The sequence below is a fragment of the Rhodotorula graminis genome (assembly GCF_001329695.1).
Source record: "Rhodotorula graminis WP1 unplaced genomic scaffold RHOBAscaffold_13, whole genome shotgun sequence".
Lineage (NCBI taxonomy): Eukaryota > Fungi > Basidiomycota > Microbotryomycetes > Sporidiobolales > Sporidiobolaceae > Rhodotorula > Rhodotorula graminis.
In genome coordinates, this window is record NW_017264940.1 from 344,642 (window position 1) to 355,293 (window position 10,652).

The 10,652-nt window shown below is 67.7% G+C and overlaps 5 protein-coding genes across 5 annotated transcripts; 2 read left to right on the forward strand and 3 right to left on the reverse strand.

The window, feature by feature from the left end:
* Positions 1 to 614: 614 nt before the first annotated feature.
* On the forward strand, positions 615 to 2,234 carry RHOBADRAFT_46421 (uncharacterized protein; the record flags this gene model as incomplete). Its single annotated transcript, XM_018414786.1, has 8 exons — positions 615 to 768; positions 832 to 1,063; positions 1,167 to 1,323; positions 1,382 to 1,434; positions 1,509 to 1,656; positions 1,724 to 1,769; positions 1,834 to 1,878; positions 1,945 to 2,234. 8 exons carry the CDS (start codon positions 615 to 617, stop codon positions 2,232 to 2,234), a joined length of 1,125 nt encoding a protein of 374 aa, XP_018268880.1.
* Positions 2,235 to 2,557: 323 nt separating this feature from the next.
* Positions 2,558 to 4,195, reverse strand: RHOBADRAFT_46422 (uncharacterized protein; the record flags this gene model as incomplete). Its single annotated transcript, XM_018414787.1, has 9 exons — positions 2,558 to 2,600; positions 2,676 to 2,849; positions 2,926 to 3,077; positions 3,191 to 3,220; positions 3,293 to 3,403; positions 3,465 to 3,522; positions 3,609 to 3,865; positions 3,977 to 3,994; positions 4,184 to 4,195. The coding sequence occupies 9 exons, from the start codon at positions 4,193 to 4,195 to the stop codon at positions 2,558 to 2,560; spliced, it is 855 nt and encodes a 284-aa protein (XP_018268881.1).
* A 20-nt stretch (positions 4,196 to 4,215) lies between these two features.
* On the reverse strand, positions 4,216 to 5,925 carry RHOBADRAFT_55509 (uncharacterized protein). Its single transcript, XM_018417882.1, has 6 exons — positions 5,863 to 5,925; positions 5,462 to 5,514; positions 5,246 to 5,395; positions 4,711 to 5,175; positions 4,531 to 4,648; positions 4,216 to 4,461 (listed from the first exon to the last, which is right to left on the reverse strand). The coding sequence occupies exons 1-6, from the start codon at positions 5,915 to 5,917 to the stop codon at positions 4,328 to 4,330; spliced, it is 975 nt and encodes a 324-aa protein (XP_018268882.1). The 5' UTR covers positions 5,918 to 5,925; the 3' UTR covers positions 4,216 to 4,327.
* Positions 5,926 to 6,852: 927 nt separating this feature from the next.
* Positions 6,853 to 8,903, forward strand: RHOBADRAFT_55510 (uncharacterized protein; the record flags this gene model as incomplete). The annotated part of the gene is made up of 7 exons (XM_018417883.1): positions 6,853 to 6,900; positions 6,972 to 7,040; positions 7,150 to 7,243; positions 7,351 to 7,535; positions 7,614 to 8,321; positions 8,394 to 8,468; positions 8,553 to 8,903. The coding sequence occupies 7 exons, from the start codon at positions 6,853 to 6,855 to the stop codon at positions 8,901 to 8,903; spliced, it is 1,530 nt and encodes a 509-aa protein (XP_018268883.1).
* A 141-nt stretch (positions 8,904 to 9,044) lies between these two features.
* On the reverse strand, positions 9,045 to 10,652 carry RHOBADRAFT_55511 (uncharacterized protein). Its single transcript, XM_018417884.1, has 2 exons — positions 10,237 to 10,652; positions 9,045 to 10,156 (listed from the first exon to the last, which is right to left on the reverse strand). Exons 1-2 carry the CDS (start codon positions 10,507 to 10,509, stop codon positions 9,251 to 9,253), a joined length of 1,179 nt encoding a protein of 392 aa, XP_018268884.1. The 5' UTR covers positions 10,510 to 10,652; the 3' UTR covers positions 9,045 to 9,250.

The window sequence follows — 10,652 nt, forward strand, 5'->3', positions numbered from 1 at the left end:
TTGTTCGTCTTCTGTCTTTCTCTGTGTACCCGTAGACGAGCCGACTCGAGGCGAGAAGCAGTATCTCTTCATTCTTCGTGCGTCCGGATCTCGAGGACAGGGAAGCGAGGAGGAGGGGAGCGAGAGGCGACGCGGCCAGTTCAGGTTGCAGTGAGCACATACTGCTCGTTCGCTGCTTCTCAGCCACTGCTCAGTCCGCTCACAGGCATCGCTTCAACGAGCCGACGAGGACGAGAAGCGTTCATCCGCGGTTGCAGCTCAGCCGCGCACGCATCGGCGCAGCCAGTCGGGTTAGCCAGCTCTCGTCGCCTTGTCCTCGACGCACGTGTCTGCAGAGGCCTTGCGAGCCTCGCATCGTGCGCGGCGAGCGGGCTGCAGTGCGCACGGGCCTCGAGGGAACGAGCACCGAGCACGACTCGCTCAATGGCGCTCGATCTTGTCTCGTCGCTGGGCTCTTCGGGCTGCATCAGCGATCGTTCTGGCTGCGCTGGGCGGGCAATTACACCTGCGGGGCGCGTCGATGCTTCGGCGGTCGCTCCTTGTCCCTCCTTCCACGTCGTCCGCCCTGCTCTCTTCTTCCGCTTATCACTCGCTCAGCACAGTTAGCTCTCAACATGTCGGCGTCGAACGTTCCCGACGCTGCGACGGCGGCCGCCGGGGCCGCAGCACAGCTGGCAGCACTTCAAACGGCCGTGTCCGACCTCGTCAGCCCGGTAGTCGTCGCCACCTTTCTCGCCTGCGTCCTCTACGGCGTGCTGCCGTACATGTGTGCGTCTCGATTGTCCGCACTCGACGCCTCAACGACGAACTCTGACCCGATGCCCTTCTCAGCGGCGACCTACTTCCTGCGCTTCGGCTCGACCGACCGCCTCGCGTTCAAGCTCCTCGTCGGGTTCCTCACCTTATCGGCGCTCGGCGACACGATGAACGACTGCGCGTGGGCCTGGCGGTCCACGGTCACGGCGCTCCTCGACCCTTCGGTTCTCGCGCTGGTGCCAGCTGAATTTGTTGCGTACGCCTGCTTCACGGGCCCGAACGTCCTCATCTGCCAGGCGTTCTTCACGTGCGTCCGTGCTGTCGTTCTCCCTCGAGTCGTGCCCGCGTCCGGGTCGCAAAGGCTCGTCGCCGTCGGGTGTGACTGACGCTCGAGCCTCTTCTCCTCGCAGGTGGCGTGTTTGGGTCGTGAGCGAGATGAATGGCCGCCGCAACTGGTGGTTGCCGCTCTTCCTCCTCCAGCTCGAGCTCGCTGCCGCTGGCTTGGCGCGCTTCCTCGCGTACTGGGGCAGTCAGGCGACGAGCATGGTCGAGTTCTCCGAGATCACGGTCCGCTCCTTCTCGCTCTCCCTTTCCCCTCCTCGGCTGACCCTCTGTCGACACACAGACCGTCATGTACACCTGGCTCGGCGCGAGCCTGCTGTGCGACCTGCTCATCACGTGTGTCCCTCGACGCCGCCGTCTCTCGCCGTCTGACCTCGGTCGCGCACTGACCCTCCCTTCTCGGCAAACAGCGTCGCCATCACGTATTACCTCCTCCTCCTCCCTCGTCGGATCGTCGGCGACTCGGTCGCCTCCAAGCTGTCGTCCCCCGTCGGCCGCATCGTCCTCAAAACGTTCCAGACGAACGCTGCGTCGCTCGCCATCCAGCTCCTCGTCCTCGTGAGTCTCGTGCCGCCTTCTTTCGGCGTCAAGCGTGATGTACTGACCTCTATCGACGTCGCTGCAGGTCGTCATCGTCACAAAGGGCTCGACGCTCTGGTACGCCGTCCCAGGTGCGTCCTTGATCCCGCTCGAGCCTCCTCTTCTCGCGCTCGATACTCACCCCTTCTTGCACAGGGTACCTTGAGAGCAAGATCTATGTCATTTCGGTCCTCGCAACTCGTCCGTCCTCTCCTCTCGTCCTCGACCTACCCTTCCTCGACGCTCACACCGCTCTTTCTCGCGCAGTCAACGCCCGCAAGTCGACCCTGTCCAGCGACGCGACCCCTCCTATCGACAAGAGCTACCTCTCCAAGACGACGCAGCCGGGTTCTACGACCGCGCTCGCTCGCCGGGCCCGCCAAACCGGCTCAATGCCCGTCCACGTCCTCAAAGAGGTCCACTGCGTCGACGAGGCCGAGTCTGACTTTCACGGCTCGAAGGACCTCGAGTTCGAGTCGGCGCCGCCGTTCGCTGTGCGGTTCGAGGGCGCGCAGGCGAGTGTCGAGGGCGACATCGAGCTGGGCAAGCGAGGCTGAGCGGGAGCGAGGAGCGCGAGTCGGGGCGAGCGAGTCGAGCGGCGGTGCGAGAGGCGCGTAGATTCGACGATGCAGTAGAGGACACAGTAGCGACGGCGAGCAACAAGAATTGACAGGTTACGCGAACAGCAACGAAAGCGAAACTCGCGTCGAGAGCTTCTCGCGAGCGCGACTGTCTCTCTAGCATGCTCTCGCCTCGCTGTATCTCGTCCATGCCACTCTCGCACGCGCTGAAGACGTTAACGAGCGATCGTCGAGTTGCACGGCCCTGCTCGACGTTGACGGCGCGTCGAGCTCAACTTGAGAAGGTCGCCCTCGCCGGCTCACTCGCGGTACGCCTGCACGAACGGGATGCGGAAGATGCCACTGCGCGCACACAGCGATGTCAGGAGTCGATCGAAAAAGAGAGAGAGAGAGAGAGAGAGGACCGAGTCGACGCACGCTGTGTCGGTCGCGAGGGTGCATCCGCCGAGCTTCTCCTCGCTCGGGCTGCTCGCCGCAAACAGCATGGCGTCGACCGTGTCGCTCAGCTTGATGTGAGGCAGCTGCTCGATCATGGGGCGGAGCGGGCCAAAGATGTCGGTCGGGACGGGGCCGGACGCGACGAGAACGACGCTGCGGGACGCGAGACAGAAAGAGGGTCAGGGATGGCCGGCCTCGACCGGGTCGAGGAGGAACGAGAGGGACGCACGAGATACCTGCCGCCTCGCTCTCGGTGTGTAGAGCGCGCTGCAGGCCGAGTAGGGCGTGCTTGCTCGTCGCATAGAGCGGGCAGCCGGGCGTCGCGACGAACGAGGTCAGGCTCCCGAGGATGACGAGCGCCTTGGGGCCGGTCGAGGCGTTCTTGCGCAGGTGGCGGAAGGCGAGGCGAGAGGCTGCACGAGGGGCAGGGCGTGAGCTGGCGCGTCAAAGGGAGCGAGGGAGAGCCACGACGCGCTGTGGAGGGTCCCAACGACGTCGACGTCGATCGTGCCCAAGTCCGGCTTCTGCGCGCGTGAGACGAGGCTGTCAGACCCATGAGTCGCGACGGATCCGAGTCTGAGGAGGAGAGGACGTACCGTGAGCTTGCCGTCGGCGTCGACCTCGTCGTCGAGGAAGCTGCCCATCTCGAACACGCCGGCGTTGGCAACGACGACGTCGATGCGGCCGAAGGTCGCGATGGCGTGGTCCTGCAGGTAGAGGTGTCAGTATCAAAAGGCCTGCGAGCATCGAGAGGAGAGAAAGACGCACGAAGAGCGCGACTTGCGACTCCCAGCTCGTCACGTCGGTCGCGAGCCCGGTCGCCTCGCTGTTGCGGTCGCACGCCGTCGAGACCGTCAGTACCACCTCGCCGCTTCGCCGATCCTCGAACGAGTGGAACAGAACGCGACGGACCCGCCGCCCGCCTCGATCTCCTCCACCACCTCGCGCACGCCCCGCTCCCCCCTCGCGCCGACGACCAACCTCGCCCCTCCCTCCCTCGCGGCCCTCAGCGCAAACTCCCTCCCAAGCCCCTTGGTCCCACCCGTGACGAGCACGACCTTGGCCCTGAGCGCGCCGTGCCCGAGCGCCGAAAGCGCGCGCGACGAGGCGACCGGGATCGCCTCGGCGCCGTAGGTCGAGCGCAGGCGCAACATTTCGCGCTCGATGACCTGTTGGCGCGTGTGGGTCGACGTGAGCGGGAGGCAGGGAGGGAAGGAGAGAAGAAGCGAGTCAGTGAGGGCGATAACGGAGGGAGGAGGGAGGGAGGAGGGACGACGCACCTTGCGGATCCCGTCGTGCTCGGCAGAGTCGGCCACGCGAGTCGGTGCGTGTGCGAGAAGTGAGAAGCGAGAGGCAAGCAGAGAAAGCGGCGCAGAGGCCAGGGAAGAAGCTAGGGGAGGAGGCTCGAGCACGTGAGGCAGAGCTGCTCGCCGCCGGGCCGAGCGCGCACTCCGCCGACTCGGCGTCCATCCGCCCGACGCACGCACACACGGCGCCATCGATCGATCGCGCGGGGAGAGAGGCGAGAGGAACGGAAAAGTCTATGTCACAGCCCCGCACACGGTCCGAGCGACCGTCTCACAGAAACCTCGAGAGGGGAAAGAGAAAGAGAGAGAAAGGGAGGGGGACGTCTACAGGCCGAGGATGTCGTCGAACGCGCTCTTGCGGGCGACGGGAGGAGGAGGGGCAGGTGCCGAGGGGGAGGAAGAGGACGAGGTCGAGCGGCGCGAGGGCGGGAGGTAATCGTCGAGGATCGAGTCGAACGCTGTAGGCGCACGAGCGGGTCAGCGCACGGGCCGCAGGAGAAGCGTAAGCGAGGAAAAAGGGGGCGCACAGAAGACGGGGACCTCCTTGAAGGTGGGCTTGGGCACGGCCGACGACGAACCGAGGCCGGCTGCGACGAGGCGGCGGATGGCCGGGCCGTCGAGGAGGACCTCGACCGGGTGCTTGACCTGCGCATGTAGAAGCTCGTCAGTCACGGGCGCAAGAAGGAAGAGAGCGGGCCGCGACGCACGTCCTTGGGCGTCGGGGTGTAGTCGTGCGCCGGGTGGGCGTGGTCGGGCTTGTCCTTGGGGAGCGACCCCCTCGCGCTCGTGATGGCGCCCGTGTGGGCGAGCACGTCGCCCTTGGTGAGCATGCCGTGGTGGCCCGTCGCCTTGATGGCGCTCGCGTCCGTGATGCCGGCGAGCGCGAGCAGGCGCAAGACCGAGGGCAGGAGCGGCTTCGAGTGCTGAGGGTGGGCATGGATCGCGGACGGGGTCGGGGAGGGAGTGGCGGGGGAAGGGTTCGGCGCGTCGGAGGGGGCGGCCGAGGTCGGGCCCGCTTCGGGCTTCGAGTCGGCAGGCGAAGGCGCGGACGACGACGTGGCGGCGGCGGCGTCTTCCTGCGACGGGATCTCGATGTTGGACAGGTCGTCGCCCTCCTCGGCGAGGACAGCGATGAGCTTGCCGACGGGAACGCCTGCGGCACCGTCATTCTCCTGCGCGACGGGCAATTCGGGTCAGCGAGGCTTGCGAGGGAGAGGAGGAGGAGGAAGGGCGGCGACGCACGAGGATCTTGCCCATGATGCCGTCGTCCTGCGCCTCGACGTCGATCGAGGCCTTGTCGGTCTCGATGGTGAGGAGAACAGCGCCGGCCTCGAACGCGTCGCCCTCCTTGACCTTCCACTCGCTGATGCCGCCCTCGGTCATGGTCGGCGACTGCGTGCGGCACACGGTCAGTGACGGGTCTATCGCGCACGGCAGAGAGCGAGAGAATGGACAGACCATGGCGGGCATGAGGAAGTTGGAGTAGGCGGTCCTTGGCGCCGAGGCATGCACTGCGGCGAGGGAGAGGGACGAGGGGGGGGAGGAGGAGAGAGAGGTCAGTGCGCGGTCCTGGAAAGGTGTGCGCCCGGCACGGAGGTTGTTCGGCCGTGCAGGACCTTTCTGCAGGGCGCTGGCACCCGCAGATGCCGTCGTCGCCAAGCTGGTCCATCGGGTCCCGAAACTGGGGCAGGCGCTCGCTCCTCGTCCACCTCGCCTGGTGCCCGACCGACGCTCTGAAGCACCTCGAGAGGGCTCGTGGCAAGGCGTGGCGCGCGTAGAGCGCCGCTGGTGGACGAGAGCGGCGAGATCGATGCTGGCGGCGGCTCGAGGTGAGGGAGGAGGGCGGCGGCGAAACTCACGCTGGCGGGCGAGCGGGCGGGCGCAGGTGCGGGCAGAGCGGATGGCGGAGAACATGGCGGACTGGGCTCTGTGGCTGCTGGCGACGACGACGACGAGCGAGAGACGAGCGACTCGAGAGGTTGGGCGAGCTCCTCCAGCGAACACGCCTCTACCTCGCCCTCTCGCACAGCTGTGCCGTGGACAGTGCAGCTCTGCGTGTACCTGCTCAGTACAGGGACCTGCTGCGCCTTGTCTCGCGCTCCTCCCGTTTCTCCCTGTTGAGCCGACGCCCCTCCCCTCCTCCTCGTCCCTCCCCTCTCGCGCGAGCATCCCCGCCTCGCTGCGGAGCGTGTCGCGTCGGCTCGGCACTTTGAGGCGCGACGTGGCAGCGACAGCCTTCCGCGCTTGCCTCGGCGCGGCGTGCTCGCTCCCTCGAGCCGCTCTCCGCCGCTTCAACGACGTTCGCACGGACGCTCGCCCCCTGTCCGCCTGCGCCGCGCGGAGCGCCCGCATACTTTCGGCGCGTGGCTGCGCTCCCGCGGCGACGCCCGGCCGTGGGCTGAGCGGCTGTGAGCCGCCGCTGCGGCTTGGCTCTGTGCTCCCGACGACTTGGCTCTCGCACGCCCTCCTCGCCCGCGCGAGCAGCTTGTTATCCGCGCTTTCAGAGCGATTCGTCAAGCGCACGCACATCGGCTGTCTGGGGCGTCCGCGGACCGCGTCGAACGCCGCCGGGCCCCGCCTCGGCAAGCCTCTTCCTCGACCTCACCCGCTCTCTCGCCGTCAGCCGCCGACCTTGCGCCTCTCAACTGCCGGGCACTCGCCCTCGCACAACCAAGTACGCTGCACCCTCCCTCGACGCGTCTCTGTGCGCCGTCGCTGACCTCCTCGCCCGACACAGCCTCCTCCGCGTTCCGCTCGAGCAGCGAGGTCATCGTCCCTTATCGCCCTCGCCGACCCGCCTGTCTCTTTTCTCTTCGCTCTTCAACACGAGCGAGTGACCGCGAGCCAAGATGGGCGCAGCTCAAGACGCGTTCAGCTCCGTGTGCCCGATCTCCTACGTGCGTCCTCGTCTTCCTCGTCTGCGTCGTGGGAGCCACCTGGCTGACCTCTTTGTCCGTCCCGCTCACAGTCCGAGTACTGCTCTGCGCCATGGCAGGTCACGATCGACGTGTGCTGCGGCCTGTGTCCTTCACCCGCTGTGCGTCCTCTCCCTCGTGTCGCCGCTTCCTCCCTCCTCCTCCTCGAGCGTCGACTGACTGGTTCCCGAGCGCCGACTGACTGGTTCCCGGACCGACTACCGCCTGCAGATCAACGCCTACGGCACGCTCGCAGGCCTCATCATTGCCTCGTTTTTCGCCATGCTCATCGTGCTCTTCCAGCCGGCACAATCGGCGTGGTACAGTCCGTCCTCCCTTTCCTTCCTCCTCATCGACCCTGTCTCTCTCTCTCTTCGTCTCTCCTCTCGCACGGACTGACCCTCTCGCGCTCGCGCACACCCACCACAACAGTTGCCGCACAGCTCGCCCTTGCGCACATGTACTTGGTCGCCATCATGGCCCGAAACATGATGGGCACGGCTTCGAGCGGCGTCAACGCGATCCAGCGGTGGCACGCCGAGTACGCGTTCCTGCTCGCGGCGAGCATCACGGGCACCATCGTCGCCTGCGTCTTGTCCGACACGCACCACATCCATGTACGCCGTCCCTCTTTCTCCCTCTCCCTCTCTTGCTCCCTCTCGTTCGACTGTGTCTGACATCGCCTCGCTCTGCAGGGCTTTTCGTCCGCCGACGAGCACGACGCCTTCCTCGACGCCTCGGCCGCCTTTGCCCAAGCACGAGCCGCTCGCCCCTCCTCTGCGCCCAAGCACTACTCGCCACACCCGCTCCACCTCCAGCCAGGCGACGAGTACGTCCGGGGCGAGCACCTGTCGAACGTCGCCCGAGCCGCGCAGCGCCTGCGCAAGTGGGGGCACCGGCACCAAGCCGTGCTCCTCCTGTGCGCGTTCGCGACGAGCGAGCTGTACTGGTTCGTCCTGTACGCGGCCACCATCTGGTGGCCGGCCGCGTCGTCGCCCGTCAAGCCCGTCTCGTGGCAGGCCAACTGCGACGACCTGATCGGTGCGGCCAACTACCGCCTGCTCGAGGGCACGAGCTGGACGTTTGTCAGCGTCGCACTCCTCGCGACGCTGCTCCTGTGCGTGCCCGTGTTTGGCCACCGCAGTGAGAGCGCCGCGCACACGCTCGTCAGGCTCTTGAGCCTTAACCCTAAGACGCGCAGGTCGGCGTTCGCGTCGAGGAGGGCGGGCAAACGGGCGCAGGAGCAAGGAGGACCGCCGCGCAGGAGGACCGACTCGGACATGACCAAGGCGACGAGGCGGTCGGGCAATAGCGGCGGCTTCGAGTGGGACGCGTCGACCGAGACGCTCGTCAAAGTGTGCGCGTCGCTCGCCGTCTGGGTCTTGTGGTTCGTCATGGTGCTCGTGCGTCCTCGTCTTTCTTCCCTGCTCCTCGTCCTCGTCGACGCCCATTTTGACGGCTTTCCTCGCGCCCAGGTCATCCTCTTCAAGGCTCTCAACGACTTTCTCCTCGAGGGCACGGCTTGGCCGTATGCAGCCATCCAGAACTTCGTTGCGTCGCCCTCTCCTCCCTCTCCTCCCTCCTTCCCCCGCGGCCCTTCTGACTCTCGCCCTCCCACACACACGCGCCCGCAGATCTTCGGCACCTTCGCCGCCTTCAAGTTCTTCCTCGGCGTCGTCCGCGAGCGCACACGGCAGCACACCAAGGCGCGCAAGGCCCGCCGCCTCGAGCGAGCGGACCGGGCGCCGCTCGTCGGCGCCGACGCCAACGCCAACGCCGACGCGCCGCCGCCGCCGCCGCCGCACGACGGGCGCTCGAGCTCGAGCGGCGAGCAGCGGAGGACACGGCGGCCGCGGTTGAGCTTGCGCTCGAGCGAGCGAGGGCGACCCGGCGAGAGGGCGTCGGTGGGCGCGAGCGGCGCGAACCTGTCTGAGGGGCTCGAGCGCGGCGTCGAGACGGGGCGGCGGTCGCGGCAGAAGCGGTAGCCATCGAGCGAGGTGGTCAGCGAGGGATAGAGAAGGAGGAGGAGGAGGTAGACGAGCTGTAGAGCGGTAGACGGAGCCGACGAGCGAGCGAAAAGACCAAGTTCCCGTTCCTCTCGTTTCCTCTCGTCGAGCTCGTCGCGACGAGCTGCTCGACAGCTGCATTACGAGCACAGGTGCGGCAAAGAGGACGACAGAGAGCCGACAAGGTATGTACGGCGAACGAGAGACGTCTAGAGGAGGAGGAGGAGGAAAGAGGAGCACGACGATACGGCACGGCACGGCACAGCACGGCGGGCGCGAAAGAGATAGACACTGCGACGAGCCACCCTCGCTCGCTTACTCCCTCCTCAGTCCTCCTGCATCGGCTCGCCCGCCGCGACGCCCCAGCTGCCGGCCCTCGCCCTCGACCTCGACCGCGAGCCCTCCCGCGCCGTCACGTGCCCGACCCTCCCGCGCTCCTTGCCCTCTGCCGCACCCTCCTCGTCGTCCTCGTCCTCCTCGTCGCCCCACCCATCGTCCTCATCGTCGTCGTCGTCGTCGGCGCGCGTCGTGCTCGGCGTCCCAGGCGTCACCGTGCTGCTGCTGAAGCTGCTGCTCGTCGACGGGTGGCTCCGGATGCTCCGGGGCCGGTGCGGGCTCTGCGCCTGCGCGTGCGCGTGCGCGGCGGGAGGCCCGGCGCGTCGCGAGAGCGACGACGACGACGAGCCGAGACGGTCGCGGTCGCGCTGCGTCGGCGTGCCGAACGTGGGTCCGTGCGCGTCGCCGCCGCCGCCGCCGCCGCTCGGGATGCGCGCGCCGCTGCTGCTCGACGAGTGGGCGAGGTGCGCTGGGTACGACGACGACGAGTGTGCGGCGCCGTACTGCTGCTGCTGCGCGGCCGAGGCCGAGGACGAGCCGGGCGTCGAGCCGCTGGTCGCGCTCTGCCGCGCCTGCGCCGACGCAGCAGCGACGGCCGACCGCGTGAGCGGTGGCGTCTCGACCGCCTCGCTCGGCTCGTAGTCGTGCGCGCCGCCACCGCCGTCGCCGCCGCCAGCGCCGGTCGACGTCGTCGGCGTCCTCGCGCGGCTCGCGGCGCGCGACCGTCCCGCGGCCGCCGCCGCCGGGTTGCTCGTGCCGTTGCGGCCGACCCAGTACAGGATGAGCTGGTCGGCGTAGCGCTGCAGCTCGTCGGTCGGGATCTTGAGGCGAAAGTCGTTGAGGAGGAGGAACTGGAGCTCGAGCTGGTTGAGCTCGTGGAGCGGGAGGCCGCCGACCTGTCAAGGCAACGAGGGCTTGGGGTCAGTCGTGCTGCACGTACGACGCACGAGAGAGAGAGAGAGAGAGCGGGGCGCACCTTGGCGTAGCGCGAGTTGGTGTAGAACACGTCGCTGAAGAACTTGCTCGCGACGGTGACGCCGGCAATGACGAGGCGGTGCACGTTGAAGCTGTCGATCGCGAACAGCTTGTTCGGGTTGGGCGCGCCGCCGCCGGCGTCCTGCTGCTGCTGCTGGCCCTCGCCGCCGCCGCCGCCGCCGGTCGTGCCCGCCGCCGCCGAGGCCGGGTGGTGCGCGTCGCCGCGGTCGCGGGGCAGGCCGAGCCTCTGCGCCTCGAGGCCGATGCGCGCCATGCGGTCAAAGTAGACGAGGAGCGCGAGAAAGACCTCGTTCGTGGTCGGGCAGTACTTGAGGATGCGCTGCAGGTAGGCCTCGATCGAGATGGCGGGAACGTTGCGCGCGTGGAAATCACAGGTTCGCGCTCGGGGATGACAGC